The sequence below is a fragment of the Ornithodoros turicata genome, chromosome 3 (genome assembly GCF_037126465.1).
Source record: "Ornithodoros turicata isolate Travis chromosome 3, ASM3712646v1, whole genome shotgun sequence".
NCBI classification, from domain to species: domain Eukaryota; kingdom Metazoa; phylum Arthropoda; class Arachnida; order Ixodida; family Argasidae; genus Ornithodoros; species Ornithodoros turicata.
The window spans coordinates 69,049,035-69,062,279 of NC_088203.1; the positions used below are offsets into that span (position 1 = coordinate 69,049,035).

The 13,245-nt window shown below is 46.6% G+C and overlaps 1 protein-coding gene across 1 annotated transcript; it reads left to right on the forward strand.

The window, feature by feature from the left end:
• The first annotated feature begins 2,697 nt into the window (after positions 1-2,697).
• Positions 2,698-4,934, forward strand: LOC135389604 (uncharacterized). The gene is made up of 3 exons (XM_064619639.1): positions 2,698-2,758; positions 4,182-4,517; positions 4,603-4,934. The coding sequence occupies exons 1-3, from the start codon at positions 2,698-2,700 to the stop codon at positions 4,932-4,934; spliced, it is 729 nt and encodes a 242-aa protein (XP_064475709.1).
• Positions 4,935-13,245: the final 8,311 nt, after the last annotated feature.

Below are 13,245 nucleotides of genomic sequence, written 5' to 3' on the forward strand. Positions count from 1 at the left end.
GTTTGGGCAATGAGAGTAACATTTACGGAACCATTCAAATCCGTACAAAGCACAAGGTACAAATCAGCATAAATGCGGGAAGGCGTTCACTCCGCGATTGAGTCTTAGAATATCGTAAGAATACAACAAGTAGGAAGCTGCGAATTATATATCTCGATGCATATATACGCAGCTCGCAAAATGCACGCCGGTGTATTGACTTGGCGACCAAGTAAGAGCAGAAAAGCAGCAAGCGTAAGTGGCGTTCATATGCAGGGCCGCAAAACGCTTGCCATAATCACAACAAACATGCGCTAAGAGCTCTTGCTATCAAAATAACGCACGTACCTAGCACAAAATGTACACTTACCCAGTGTATGAAGTGTGTGAATTAGGGCTGCGGTGGTGACGTTCGTTTTCGGTTGTATATTCTTTGCAATCTTCGCACTCACTACACTTTCCCCTCAGAACACCGAAAATATACTTGTTTGCTAGCGACATCTAGCTTTTCCGGTGTTCCTGACGATACTATGATAAACGCGAGGAAAACCACTGATTAAAACAGATTACACTTGTTAACGGACGGACGACGAGCGTTAAGCGTTTCAAGGAAACCGCTCTTAGTGTGGATAGACCTAGACCAGGCTCGGCTACGCAGCGAAATCGGAAATCTTGGTGGTTGCGGCATTGACAATTGTTTTCCACCCTTTAAAAAGAAACATACTATCTGTATTTCAGACTGCGAACTTATAATCTGTGTTCATACAGCATTGATAACATGTAGTTGACGTATAGGTGACGCTGAAACAGATAAAAAATAACAGCGTAGATTCGCAACTGTCGTCTCGAATGGGAGGCTGAAACGCGGCATTATGCTGAAAAACAAAAGGAAAACAAACGATAAGAAACTAACAAAGAGATTATCGTTGGAGATTTCGCTTAGAAGTTACAGTGTCGGAGTAGAGGGTACATTTATAAGTTACAACAAGATGTTTTTGTTTTTTCCGAGATGTAACTTCTATTCGTGTTGTAAAGACATGACTTTGGTCGCTTTTAACCTCTAAATATACGTTACAGTGGTGTAACCTATAAGAAATCTCGAAATCTACGTCTATACAGAAGTTACATGTTTCTAAAAGTTACAATAAAAGGTACGGGTTTAAGAGTGCACTGCTGTATGTTGTATATCTAAAGTTTCTGAGTCTTTCTTGGAGCGACTGTTCGCTTGCAAGCGGACACCTTTACAAGTTCTCGGTTTTGAAGCTGTGGATGCCACAGTAAACGAAGACGGCAGAACATCAGCACAAACTGATCTTTACATGTGTCACTGCAAAATGGAGTGCCGAAGCTCTGATCACACAAACGTGCAGGAAGCAGCCTGAGAACACCCATTTCGTGTAGCATTTCCTTCACAGATTGCAGGAAGACCACCTCCAGTCTTGAAACACACTTGAGACAGTTTGCTGAAGGTAACGTGAGGCCTGTAAATAGTTTCCTAGGTACATCATCAGCAACAAACAAGGCAAGAAACAGGTTCTGCGAAACAAGGCTGTGATCTTCGGGAACCGGTGCTTGGATTCCTTCAGGAAAAAGTGAACAAGACGGCCAGCTATGTAGTAGTGAGCATTGTCCTGTATGAGTCTGTTCACCGGTGAAATACTCTCTAGTGGCTGAATCCACATCACTCAGCATGTCGCTACTCTGTTCTTCATGTTCGGTGCTCACAACCGACGACATAGGATGATGCAGCACCTTTTGATGCTCCGGAGGTTGTGCGCCACCTACAAGAAAAAATGCACTTCAATGCAGTACACGGCACACGAGGAACCTAAAACGGCAGCCATAACAATTGCTTCTCCTTGCACTGACTCACGTAAGCAACGTCATGCACAACATTTGCGTCGTAAAGACAGCTATATGCACATTGCGGTATGTCAGAAATTATGTGGGATAAAGGTCAACAAAAAGCAACCCTGGACAGCCGCCACAGAAGCAGATGGCAGTTCAGTGGCACGGTTCAGGTGTATAGGATTGTTGTACAATACACTGCTAGGTAATCGGAAGGCACGTGTCATGTTTGTTCTGAGTTTAATGTCTCCTCAAATCACCAGGAAACCATATTTGTTAGATGTGTTTTTGATTGCCACAAAGTACCATCCAGCTCCTTGTACTCAAGAACTGCAAAATACAGTAAATCGAAGCACACCAACAAAAACAACAGCTTGTCGCACCAGTGAGATCTACATTTCCACGTTTTTTTCCCACTACATGTATCTTATCAGAAGCTCACCAAACTGTTCGTGGCTTGATCCAAAGTGGGTTTCCCACAATGGCCAATTGAGTGTCTGAATGATGAGTAAAACAGGGGGCTATAGCACATAACATGAAATATGATGCAAAACATACTACCTAGAAGCAAGAGTTTGGCAACAATTCCTGAGGTAGATGGGGCAGACACGGTTGTCACGTGTTTGTCACTAGATATGTCTATGAAACGATTTGGTCGCAATATTAAATGTGATGTCACATAACCTACAGCACTGTACTCACTACACACAATGAATAAATAACTGGGGAGTGGACAACCTAGAACAAAAATGACCCAAACTTTAGCCCTATATAAGATGTCAGGCATTTGGTTTGTAGAAACATGTACGAATCCCCATTTTCTCTCTCTCATAGCTCTGTTTGTTGCTGTTGTTATGTTTTCGTCATGCTATGGTCGAGGAGGCATCCAGCCTGTGTTTGGGCTTCTGGCTGTCTTCGGCTTTCGGTTATGGTACGTTGTAGTTTAAGTCCATATAGTTTCACTTCATTATGTGGGAGAAATCACTGACCCAGAGAAGGCTTGGCGCGACGGAGCTCCTGTAACCAATCGAAGAATTCTGCGGAAAGCAATACAAATCATTACGTACATGTTCCGAAAATCAGCGATTGGCTATATTTGAGTTTAGGCACCAGCGTACCTGCCTTTATGAACCAGCACATCTACCAAAGAACGGAGCCGATGGTCCGTCACTCGCACAGATGGGCGAGCGTTTCCGCGTAAGCGCTTTTCTGTTGCTCCGGTGAACTGGTCTTCGGTGAAGTGTACGCAGCATAGCCAACGGTCCTTTGGCCGCGGTGCTCGCCAGCTTCAGACAAGTTGGCGTACGTTTCCCCAGAAAACATCTTCAATTCATATCAGAGCCAATTTCAAAACCTCACAAACAGCGCCAGACAAATGCGTTTGACAGTGGGAGAAACACACGAACCTCTCGTCATCGTGGGTTGGGAAGTGGAAAAGTGATTCCGGGAGTCTTGTTGCTGTTGCTGCACCACTTCGCGGCGCGGTAACGGCCCATGGCCTTCCACGCCACGCTCCGCAAATATTTCAATAAGCAGCAAACATCAAAAGGCACGAAATATCACAAAAAGTCCACCAACGAGACACAAATGCACCGCACAGACGAGCCGGAGACCGGAAGCCCGGACCTGTTTCTGGAAAAGCCGGTTCCGAACGGTGTTAAATTCCTTGGATCTGCGTGTTTTTTCTCGAGCAGCGACTGCAGCGCAATCGATTCAATGCATTATTGTTGCGGCGAAGTCACCGAACTATTTCATGTACCAAACTCGACTAGTTTCGAACTAGGTGTCGCTGCCGTCAAAAAACGACCTATTTGCCCCCTGGGGACATTCGCTTGAACGTCGAAGCTGAGGGGCCCTGGCGCCGCTGCTATTTTCGACATATTCGTTCTTAAGGAAAAGTGTTGTGTGTCCATTCTTGCGTCTTCTTGTGTCTTCCATTGCTTGCTATTGAATACTGGCATTCAACAAGCTAGTTATATATAAAGAAATTTCATTACCCTGATCTGATGGTGTGCACACTAAAAACAGTGCGAGATGTACACAGACACGCTGTACGGGCTAAAACAAGCAGTGGGCATCCGAAACACACTTCCTTCGGTTCTTACATAGAGCCTCATTTCTTGAAAATAGCGAGCAATAATAGTTCTGATGTGACTGTGAACAGCAGGCACATTTTAGCCGAGCTTATTTCCACTTGTACAGCTTGCGCCAAAAGTCCACGGAACACGCGAGCGGCGTTTTTCTCCGCGCCGCGCCACCCTAGCAGCGGCCGGAAGTTGCCGGTAGCGGACAGGTTCATTCATTTTGAGGGGGGCGCAGGGCATAACACAGGCAGCGACAAACCGTGTTTGCAGCCATTACCCCACAAGGCCCACAAGGCAACGAGGTCGGACGAGGACAGGGCAATAATTGCTGCAAATGTGGTCGACCCGTTTCTGACGGCTGTCGGTCTAAAGAAGGAGCTGAGCCTGCAAGCGTCGAGTACACCATCCGACGAAGATTAGCGTGCCTCGGGGATCTCCGTTCCGGAGTCGCGGTTCAGAAGCCCGCGCTGAAGCCGGAACACCGAGAGGCAAGACTGGACTTTGCCTTACGCTACACGGAGTGTGACCCCGCGCAGAGCCACGTGCTGTTTACTGATGAGGCAGCGAGTCCCAGACGCAAGTGCAAAGTGGTCCCAGAGGATGTGGGTTTGGTGTCCTCTTAACTGCAAGTAATACCTTGAGAGTCCGCGCCTGCTTCGAGACGGCCCTATTATTTTTTTTTCCTTTTCAGATATACCCCAATACGTTAAGAGCGTGGTCTCCAGTGGACGACACTCCGTGAGCGTGTGGGACGCCCTTTCGCGCCTGGGCTTGGGGCCCCTCGTCCGCCTAGACAGCCGCTTCAACGGAGCAGCATACGTTAGAGTCATTGAAGATCATATGCTCTCATACGTCCTTGACGGTCGTTTCCCTGGCGGTTGCTTTATTCTGGAGCAAGACAGAAGCTCGGTTCACATGTCGTCCACTGTCCAGCGCAGACTAGACGATCTTGGTACCATGCAGCTTGAGTGGCCCGCGTGCAGCCCGGATCTGACGTGTCTGAAAATTTATGGGGCATTATGAAATTCCGAATGGTCCAAGGACGCCTTATGGGAGCCGATAAACATGGAATGGACGTCCCTCAAGGAAGACGTAGTACACCTCGTGGGCCGGCTCTATCAATCGCTGCCAGACCGCATGTCCGCTGTGATCTCCGCGAACGGGGGCTTCACGCGATACTAAACAAAATATTAATAAAGCGCCATTGGGCTCTTTCTTCCCCATCTTATTTCTACGTCAATGTCGTACGCTTTTATTTGCCAGCGCCCGTCATCCCCAGACAAAATAAAAGGAAGACAAGAACGAAAAAGAGAAAAGAAACTGCAGAAGCCAACTGCTGTCGCTCTGTGTCATTCCTGTAATCTTCCAGCTGCGAACTGCGATAGGAATTTGCCTGGTGAAACAGGCGCCCACAGCTCCCCATAGAGCCCATAGTTTGAGATAATTCAGGCAACACTGGACATACGACCAATGAAAATGCGTCGTGATGCCTAGCAGCCAACCAATCAGCAACCTCTCCGTTTGGCTCGGCTTTCGGCCGGCCCTGGCTGCCATTGACTTCTACTGGTTTTCATACCTGGCGCCCGTTATTTCAAAATCACTAAGACATTTTTGATAGGTTAAATACATATTTATTGATGCAACGTATAAACTCAAATGTTTGACTCATATATTCACCGTGCGTACAGGACGTTTCGTTCCTTGAATAGACAGCAACCAAACCAAGTTCGAACTTGCAAAGCACACACACGGTCTACTTCTGGGGGCGAGCGAAGTCCACGAGTGCGTGCGTTTCACAGATGAGCATCTTCTTTTCATTCTGGCGATGCACCGTAGGTCAAACAGTCACGGGAAATACTTTTGTCGTTACGAACACTCTCTTCTTAGTCACTGTATTTGAAAATGCGACAGCGCTCGAAAGTGTTCCTCAGGCGTCAGCTCACCAAGCATTCCAGTTCCGACCCGGCAAGAATGTCCGTAGGTTGACACTTTATCGGAGATCAGTACATGGCCAGAGTCACTATAACTCACGAACAAACCCGCGCATACACTTCCTCTTTGGTCGTTGTGGTCAACCGACAACGGCGAGCCGCGAAGACGCAGCGACCTTACTTGGAGCTGCCCGCTTGGCCGACTGCCCAGACTGCCCGCGAAAAGTGAGCTGTCAGATATTTCGAAACTTTATCAACCAATCCCGGAGCGCGCATCCTCCTTTGGCCAATGGGCATCCGTCATGATGCCTGACGATGTAATACCACGTGACTGTGACGTGATTTTATTTTTCTACTGCCGCAAATGCGGGGAGCTGTGGAGGCCTGGTGAAACGCTCCACGGGCATGGCCTTGTGGGGTAATTGCTGCAAATGCCACGGTGGGTCGCTGCCTGTGTTATGCCCTGCGCCCCCTCAAAATGAATGAACCTGTCCGCTCCCGCCAACTTCCGGCCGCCGCTAGGGTGGCGCAGCGCGGAGAAAAACGCCGCTCGCGTGTTCCGTGGACTTTTGGCGCAAGCTGTACATATGATAACCGTATTTGATGAGGCAATCGTGGGTAAAGCACTGCGCGGTCCTATACGTTTGTCAGCCGGTCATTGTCCGAAGCGATGAGGGTTTATCTGACCCTTGATTAAACCGTCGAAAACTCTTTATCCGCACACTTGGTGCGCATCCCTACTTATCCCGGCAACTTACCGGCTTAATAAAACGCGAAAGATCACAAACGCATCATAAACCCTGAGCAGGTTCGATAATTTTTGCACTGCGCACTCCGACCTGCGCTCTAACCTGAGAGTCACTGAGAGAAACGGTTTCTGAAAATTGTGTAAAAGTAGAAAATATAATATCCAACGATTTGTCCAAACAATAATATCCAACCGAAACCGTGCTGTTTCGGCCATACTGTGAGGTCCTGTAGTGGCCCCTCCCTTACCTTCGATGCACAATCCTAGCATACTTGTGCCTGGACGCGGTCCTTATGCGATAGTCGATTTCGAATTCGGGGAAACAAGTATAGGTTGGATTGCAGGGAATAGCCATTGTACTTCGGCTGACCAAATCTACCCGTACTTTACTTCCGGACTCCGGATGAGGAGGCTATCAGCTTTTCGGCGGGGTACAAGTTGTACAAGTTGCTTATAGATTGTGCACGCACAGCGAGCGAACGACGAACGCATTGCCAATGCTACTGGAAGTATTCCTGGAATCGCAAGGATCCGTCAGGGCTGAGCATGTATACGGCGATATGCACAGACCGACCACTGTTGCATCGCTTATGATCATTGTTGTATCACGACATAAAGCAACAAATTATCAATTGCAAGAGAGAGAACCTCATGCAGCAAGCAACGACCTTGCACTGAGCAAGAGCTCTTGATGCCCTGATAAGCCACCCATCCGCACCATCAGCACTATTCCGTTTCTTGGCCGTCGCGGTGCGAACCTCTGCATTTCACGGAATGGACATGTGATACGAAACAGAAGAGCACTTGGATCCCCACAAAAATTCTTCCGCAAGGCGCGCAGCGAGCTTCAGCGCATCCACACAGTAAATTTTTTTACGCCCTTCCCCGTGTGAAAAGGGTGTACTATGGGGACAAACCCGAATTACACTTATACTACACTCCACTAAGCACCCATGTTGGTGTAAAAGGGCTGTAACGTACCAATACACGCCGATCTCACTTATGTTACACACCATGCTAAATTTTGAAATATTCATATCAGTGCAAAAGGGGTGTATGCCGCACAATGTTCAAAGTTCGTGTAGTTTTCTTTTTAATTGGTGTTCGTAGTATAACGGGTGTTTCAGTTAAATCCCCGGGCTAAATAATTCGCGAACCGGTGCATCAATCGAATAACTTTCCTTTTTACAAGTATCTGTCCAATACCGCCTACAAGATGCGCACCGCGTGTATGAGCGAGAGGCGCTCATTATTTAAATAAAAATTCAAATGAGTTTCGTGAAAAACGCTAACTTCTAAAGCAGGGCGCCGTCGGCATTAAAATGGGTACTACCCCTTTTGGGAACTTCAGTGGACACCTTTTAGAGAAAAATCTGCCACCGAAGTGGGTCATTTGTTGCAGTAATTAATTGGTTTCGGTTTACGTATATTTGTCGCGGCTGGTCGCGGCGAAGCGCAAAAGGACGTAATTCATTGGTGGATAAGGGAGTGGAAGAGCGTCCTTTTGCGCTTCACCGCGACCAGCCGCGACAAAAATATGTAAACGAAACCAATTTATTACTGCAACAAGTGACCCGCTTCGGTTGCAGATTTTTCTCTAAAAGGTGTCCACTGAAGTTCCCAAAAGGGGTAGTACTCATTTTAATGCCGACGGCGCTTTGCTTTAGAAGTTAGCTTTTTTCACCAAACTCATTTGAATTTTTATTTAAATAATGAGCGCCTCCCGCTCATTCACGCGGTGCGCATCTTGTCGGCGGTACTGGACAGATACTTGTAAAAAAGAAAGTTATTCGATTGGTGCACCGGTTCTCGAATTATTTAGCCCGGGGATTTAACTGAGACACCCGGTATATATGTAGATATCTTAGTACAGATGGACGCGAAAAAGATATAGACTACAAGTAATGAAGAGACCTGGGAAGCCGTATAAGGATAAAACAATTGCTACTTTTATTACATAAAAAAATTAAGTGGGAATTACTAGAAATAGATTTACAGTCGTGTTGCCAACTGTAGGACAACTGTAGTTACAGTTAGGATTCGACGTTTCGGCGGTCAGCGCTGCCTTCAACAGAACTAAACTTGAAAATAGCTTAACTGGTGCGGGTGACCACGAAGTTAAAATACATATATGTATGTAAGTAAAGGGCTAACTATTGTGGGTGTTTGTGAAATATTTAATATACGAAAAGAAAAAGTAGAAAGAACCAGAGATCACGAACAGCTAGGAAAAAACAAGGGAAGTTTATTACAGATGATGGGGGAAGTCGACGTTTCGACAGCAGCAGCTTTCAACAGGGCTTGCAAATGGCGAAGGCAGGCTGCTGTTGCAGTGGCGACTTGCCTCCTTAATCTTTAATAAACCCCCTTGCATTTTCTGTTTGTAATCTCGGATCCATTCTACCTTTTCCTTCGCATATATATATATATATATAAGTCTTTTATATACAAAAAGTATGTTTCTTTTTTCAGGACCTGCCTTTTTTGGGGTCAATATTGCACAATAAACACCGTTCTTTTGGGTGTAATATGTGACGCCCCTGTTACACCCATCATTGGGGTGTAGCATTTACACCCATAAGGGTGTGAGTTATCTAACACTCATTTTACACTCATATGGGTGTAAATAAATTTACTGTGCATGTAAACAATGGCACGTGGCCGGGTGCCACGGTCGGGACCAAGCGCTCCCATGCATTGGATAGGCCGGTAAGCGCACCAGTCATTCTAGCTCACGATAACTCGGCCAGAAGATGTGGCTGAGAGGCTTGTCCCATCCTACAGTTGGCAATACAAAACTGTCGCTTGTCCCATCCCGCAGTTGGCAATACAAAACGGCCGTCTTGGCAGCATCGCTTGCGGGTGTTCTTTCCGGGAGGATTTTTCCTAAAGATAACGCGGTCGTATGTATCAGCCTCGCCCGATTTCAAAATGAAGTGCCTTGCCTTACACTCTTAAAAATGAACTTCAACGCATAGCACGCTCCTAGCCAACCATCATCTCGAATGATATCGTTATCTGCCCTGATTTGTCGAAAACGGAAGGCGTACGCCTTTTCTGTGACACTTATGCTGTTCATAATTGTCACAGAAAAGGCGTACGCCTCCTGTTTTCAACAAATCGGGGCAGATAACGATATCATTCGAGATGATGGTAGGCTAGGAGCGTGCTATCCGGTGAAGTTCATTTCTAAGAGTGTAGGTCTGCGCGCGACCTTTCAGGGTCTCCAAGAGCAGCAGCATCCTGCTCGGGGTCTAATAACTTTTCTGTTAGGACCCGACATTCGTTTTTTTCTTTCCTGAGCTGACACACACACGCTGGCGTTCAGAGTGCGTAGCTACCCACCTGGAGGCTTACGTTGTGGCAATGCGCAGCCTGCGAGCTTCTTTCCCGGATGATGATATAACATCATGGCCTCTGCGGCGCCTTTATATGGCACTTCTTGCGCTTGATCGGCCACTCCCGAACTCGACGCGTATTCAGCGCCGCATAGCATGGCGTACGACCACTCCTGGCTGGCTGGACGCCCGCCGGGCCAGTCTTCAGTGGCGCTTAGCGCATGACGTCTTGCCACTGCGTGAGCGTTTTTTCCGTTTTGGTATAACGTCACCCGGCTGTCCCTTTTGCGAGTACAGGGAGTCAGCAGAACATGCTTTTAGTTTATGTTCGTTGCCGGGTGCCCTGTGGCATCGTGTAGCAGGCCTTTATAGCGTGACGGATGTTGAGTGGAGCACCGTTCGTGGTCTGTACCCCCACCCTATCTCGCAGCGGGATAGGCGGCATTTTGTGCTCGTGGTAGTCGAAATCAATTACCAAACACGGATTTCACACTGTCGACGAGTGCACGCACAGCAGAGCCGCAGTGTGCAGGAGGTGATCCAGCTAGTTAACGCCGGTATTCGCAGAGTTCTTTGCAGGGAGCGAGCGGTGCTTGGAGCAGCCGAGTTTCACTGCCGCTGGATGACCTCTGACATTCTCTTCCGAGTGGACAATGGCAAGTTCTATGTTAACCTATGAGGTGTCCACATCCTCGTGTTGTTCTCCCACTTGCGGCTTTCCAGTGTCATGGACTGTTGCATGGCGAAACGGACACGTATAGCAATCTCTAAACAGCCTTAGTCGCTGGGCGAGAGTTGATGTTCAGAATGTTGTTCGAGTCTGTTTGAGATGCTACAGGAGGCCGGCCCCTGCGGCCGGCCTTCCATTTGATGCCAATGCACTCTCTCTCTCTCCAATTGATAACGCGGTCCGCCCCTGGGTGGGCCGTGTCTTTGAATGGTACGGCCGATAACAAGGTCGTCGGTGACAGTGTGTCAGGGTGTCCGGTCAGAAAGTATAATTAAATTTCTAAAAATAGGTTTAACTTCAGAAAATTATAAAACTACTTGGAATCCACACACACATACTTTTGCCACAGATTCAGGCCGTTTGCATTCGCGTCACACATTAATTAAGCTAATTTTGCTAATTGAACTCGAAAATTAGCCAACGAAAGTTAATGTTTTTCCTGATGAATTTGGAAGCCAATGACCATAGCACACTATTCCAACCGAAATCACAGGTTTTTTCAGAAGATTTGTACAAAAATTTGACAGCCGCAAAACCGTCCCCGTGCGAGGTGCGCTTGCTGATATTTACGTTGGCGGAACTTTTCGGTTCCATCCAAATACCCTCCCTCCTATGCGAACAGGAACATAATCACGCCTTCCGCCCTTATCAACGTACATACCGTCAGTCCCAGCCACTGATAACGTCGGTCAGGTGTGGCTGTTTCCACTTCGTCTCGATAACGGCAGAACCAGCATTTACGCAAACACAAATTTCATGGTACACGCCTTGCCAAGTGACTGTTTTGCGGCTATCAAATTTTTGTGCAAATCTTCTGAAAAAACCTGTGATTCCGGTTGGAATAGTGTGCTATGGCCATTGGCTTCCGAATTCACAAAGAAAAACGTTACCTCTGCTTGGCTAATTTTCGAGTTCAATTAGCAAAATTAGCTTAATTAATGTGTGACGCGAATGCAAACGGCCAGAATCTGTGGCAAAAGTCTCTCTGTGTGTGTGTTCCAAGTAGTTTCATAATTTTCTGAAGTTAAGCCCATTTTTAGAAATTTAATGACACTTCCTCACCGGACACCCTGATTGGTATTATGTTGCCAACGTTATACAGGGTGTTTCAAAAAACGTGTCATTCGGACTTCATAAAAAAACGGGGCGACGGAAAAATACGGTGTCAACGGCATTTGTGTGGCAACTGAATTTACCACCTTGCAAAAATATTTTAATTTGAGTTTGATTAAAATAAATTGAATTTCTTTAATTGAACTCTAAAATTTCCCAAGTCAACCTAACGTTTTTTTCACAGAATTAGAGAGCCCGTAGCGAACTTAGTCAGATCCACCAAGAAATCCACTCGATATTGCAAATGGAACTGCCCAAAAAAAGTCCAGAAGTTGAGGCTTCAGAGTTTCGGGTATTCAACAGCGCACCAAATCAGTCGCAAAGATGCGCGGAGGGCAGGACATGTTCCTGCCCCCATGAAGTTAGAACAGTTTATCGTCGTACCGGCGTGCAGCACAAGACGCGCCGATAACAAGGCGGGTGACATTCCACCATACGTTGATAAGCGGGAAACAAAAATGATTCCGCCTCTTTTTTCCCGCCCTCTTTTTTTCGACCTACTTTCATGGGGGCAGGAACATGTCCTGCCCTCCGCGCATCTTTGCGACTGATTTGGTGCGCTGTTGAATACCCGAAACTCTGAAGCCTCAATTTCGGGACTTTTTTTGGGCAGTTCGATTTGCAATATCGAGCGGACTTCTTGGTGGATCTGACTAAGTTCGCTACGGGCTCTCTAATTCTGTAAAAAAAAACGGTAGGTTGACTCTGGAAATTTTGGAGTTCAATTAAAGAAATTCAATTCCTTTTAATTAAAATTAAATGAAAATAACTTTACAAGGTGGCAAATTCAGTTGCCACACAAACGCCGTTTACTCCGTATTTTTCCGTCGCCCCGTTTTTTTATAAAGTCCGAATGACACGTTTTTTGAAACACCCTGTATACAGGATGTTTCAAAAAACGTGTCATCTTGCACTTGTGTGGCAACTGAATTTGCCATCTTGCAAAAAAAATTTCATTTGATTTTAATTAAAAGAAATTGAATTTCTTTAAGTGAACTTCAAAATTTCCCAAGTCAACCTCACGTTTTTTTTACAGAATTAGAGAGCCTGTAGCGAACTTAGTCAGATCCACCAAGAAATCCGCTCGATATTGCAAATGGAACTGCCCAAATAAAAGTCCCGAAGTTGAGGCTTCAGAGTTTCGGGTATTCAACAGCGCACCAAATCAGGCGCAAAGATGCGCGGAGGGCAGGACATGCTCCTGCTCCCATGGAGCAAGAACAGTTTATCGCAGGGCCGCACTCTTAAAAATGAGGGGGAGGGGTCGAATAGCTTGCCGTTGTTGGCCGCACTCAAGTGGCCATCGTCACGACTATAGCAAAAAAAAAAAAGGAAAGTGGCTCTTAAAAATGAACTTCACCACATAGCGCGCTCCTAGCCAACCATCATCTCAAATGATATCGTTATCTGCCCTGATTTGCTGGAAACGGGAGGCGTACGCCTTTTCTGTGACAGTTATGAACAGCATAAGTGT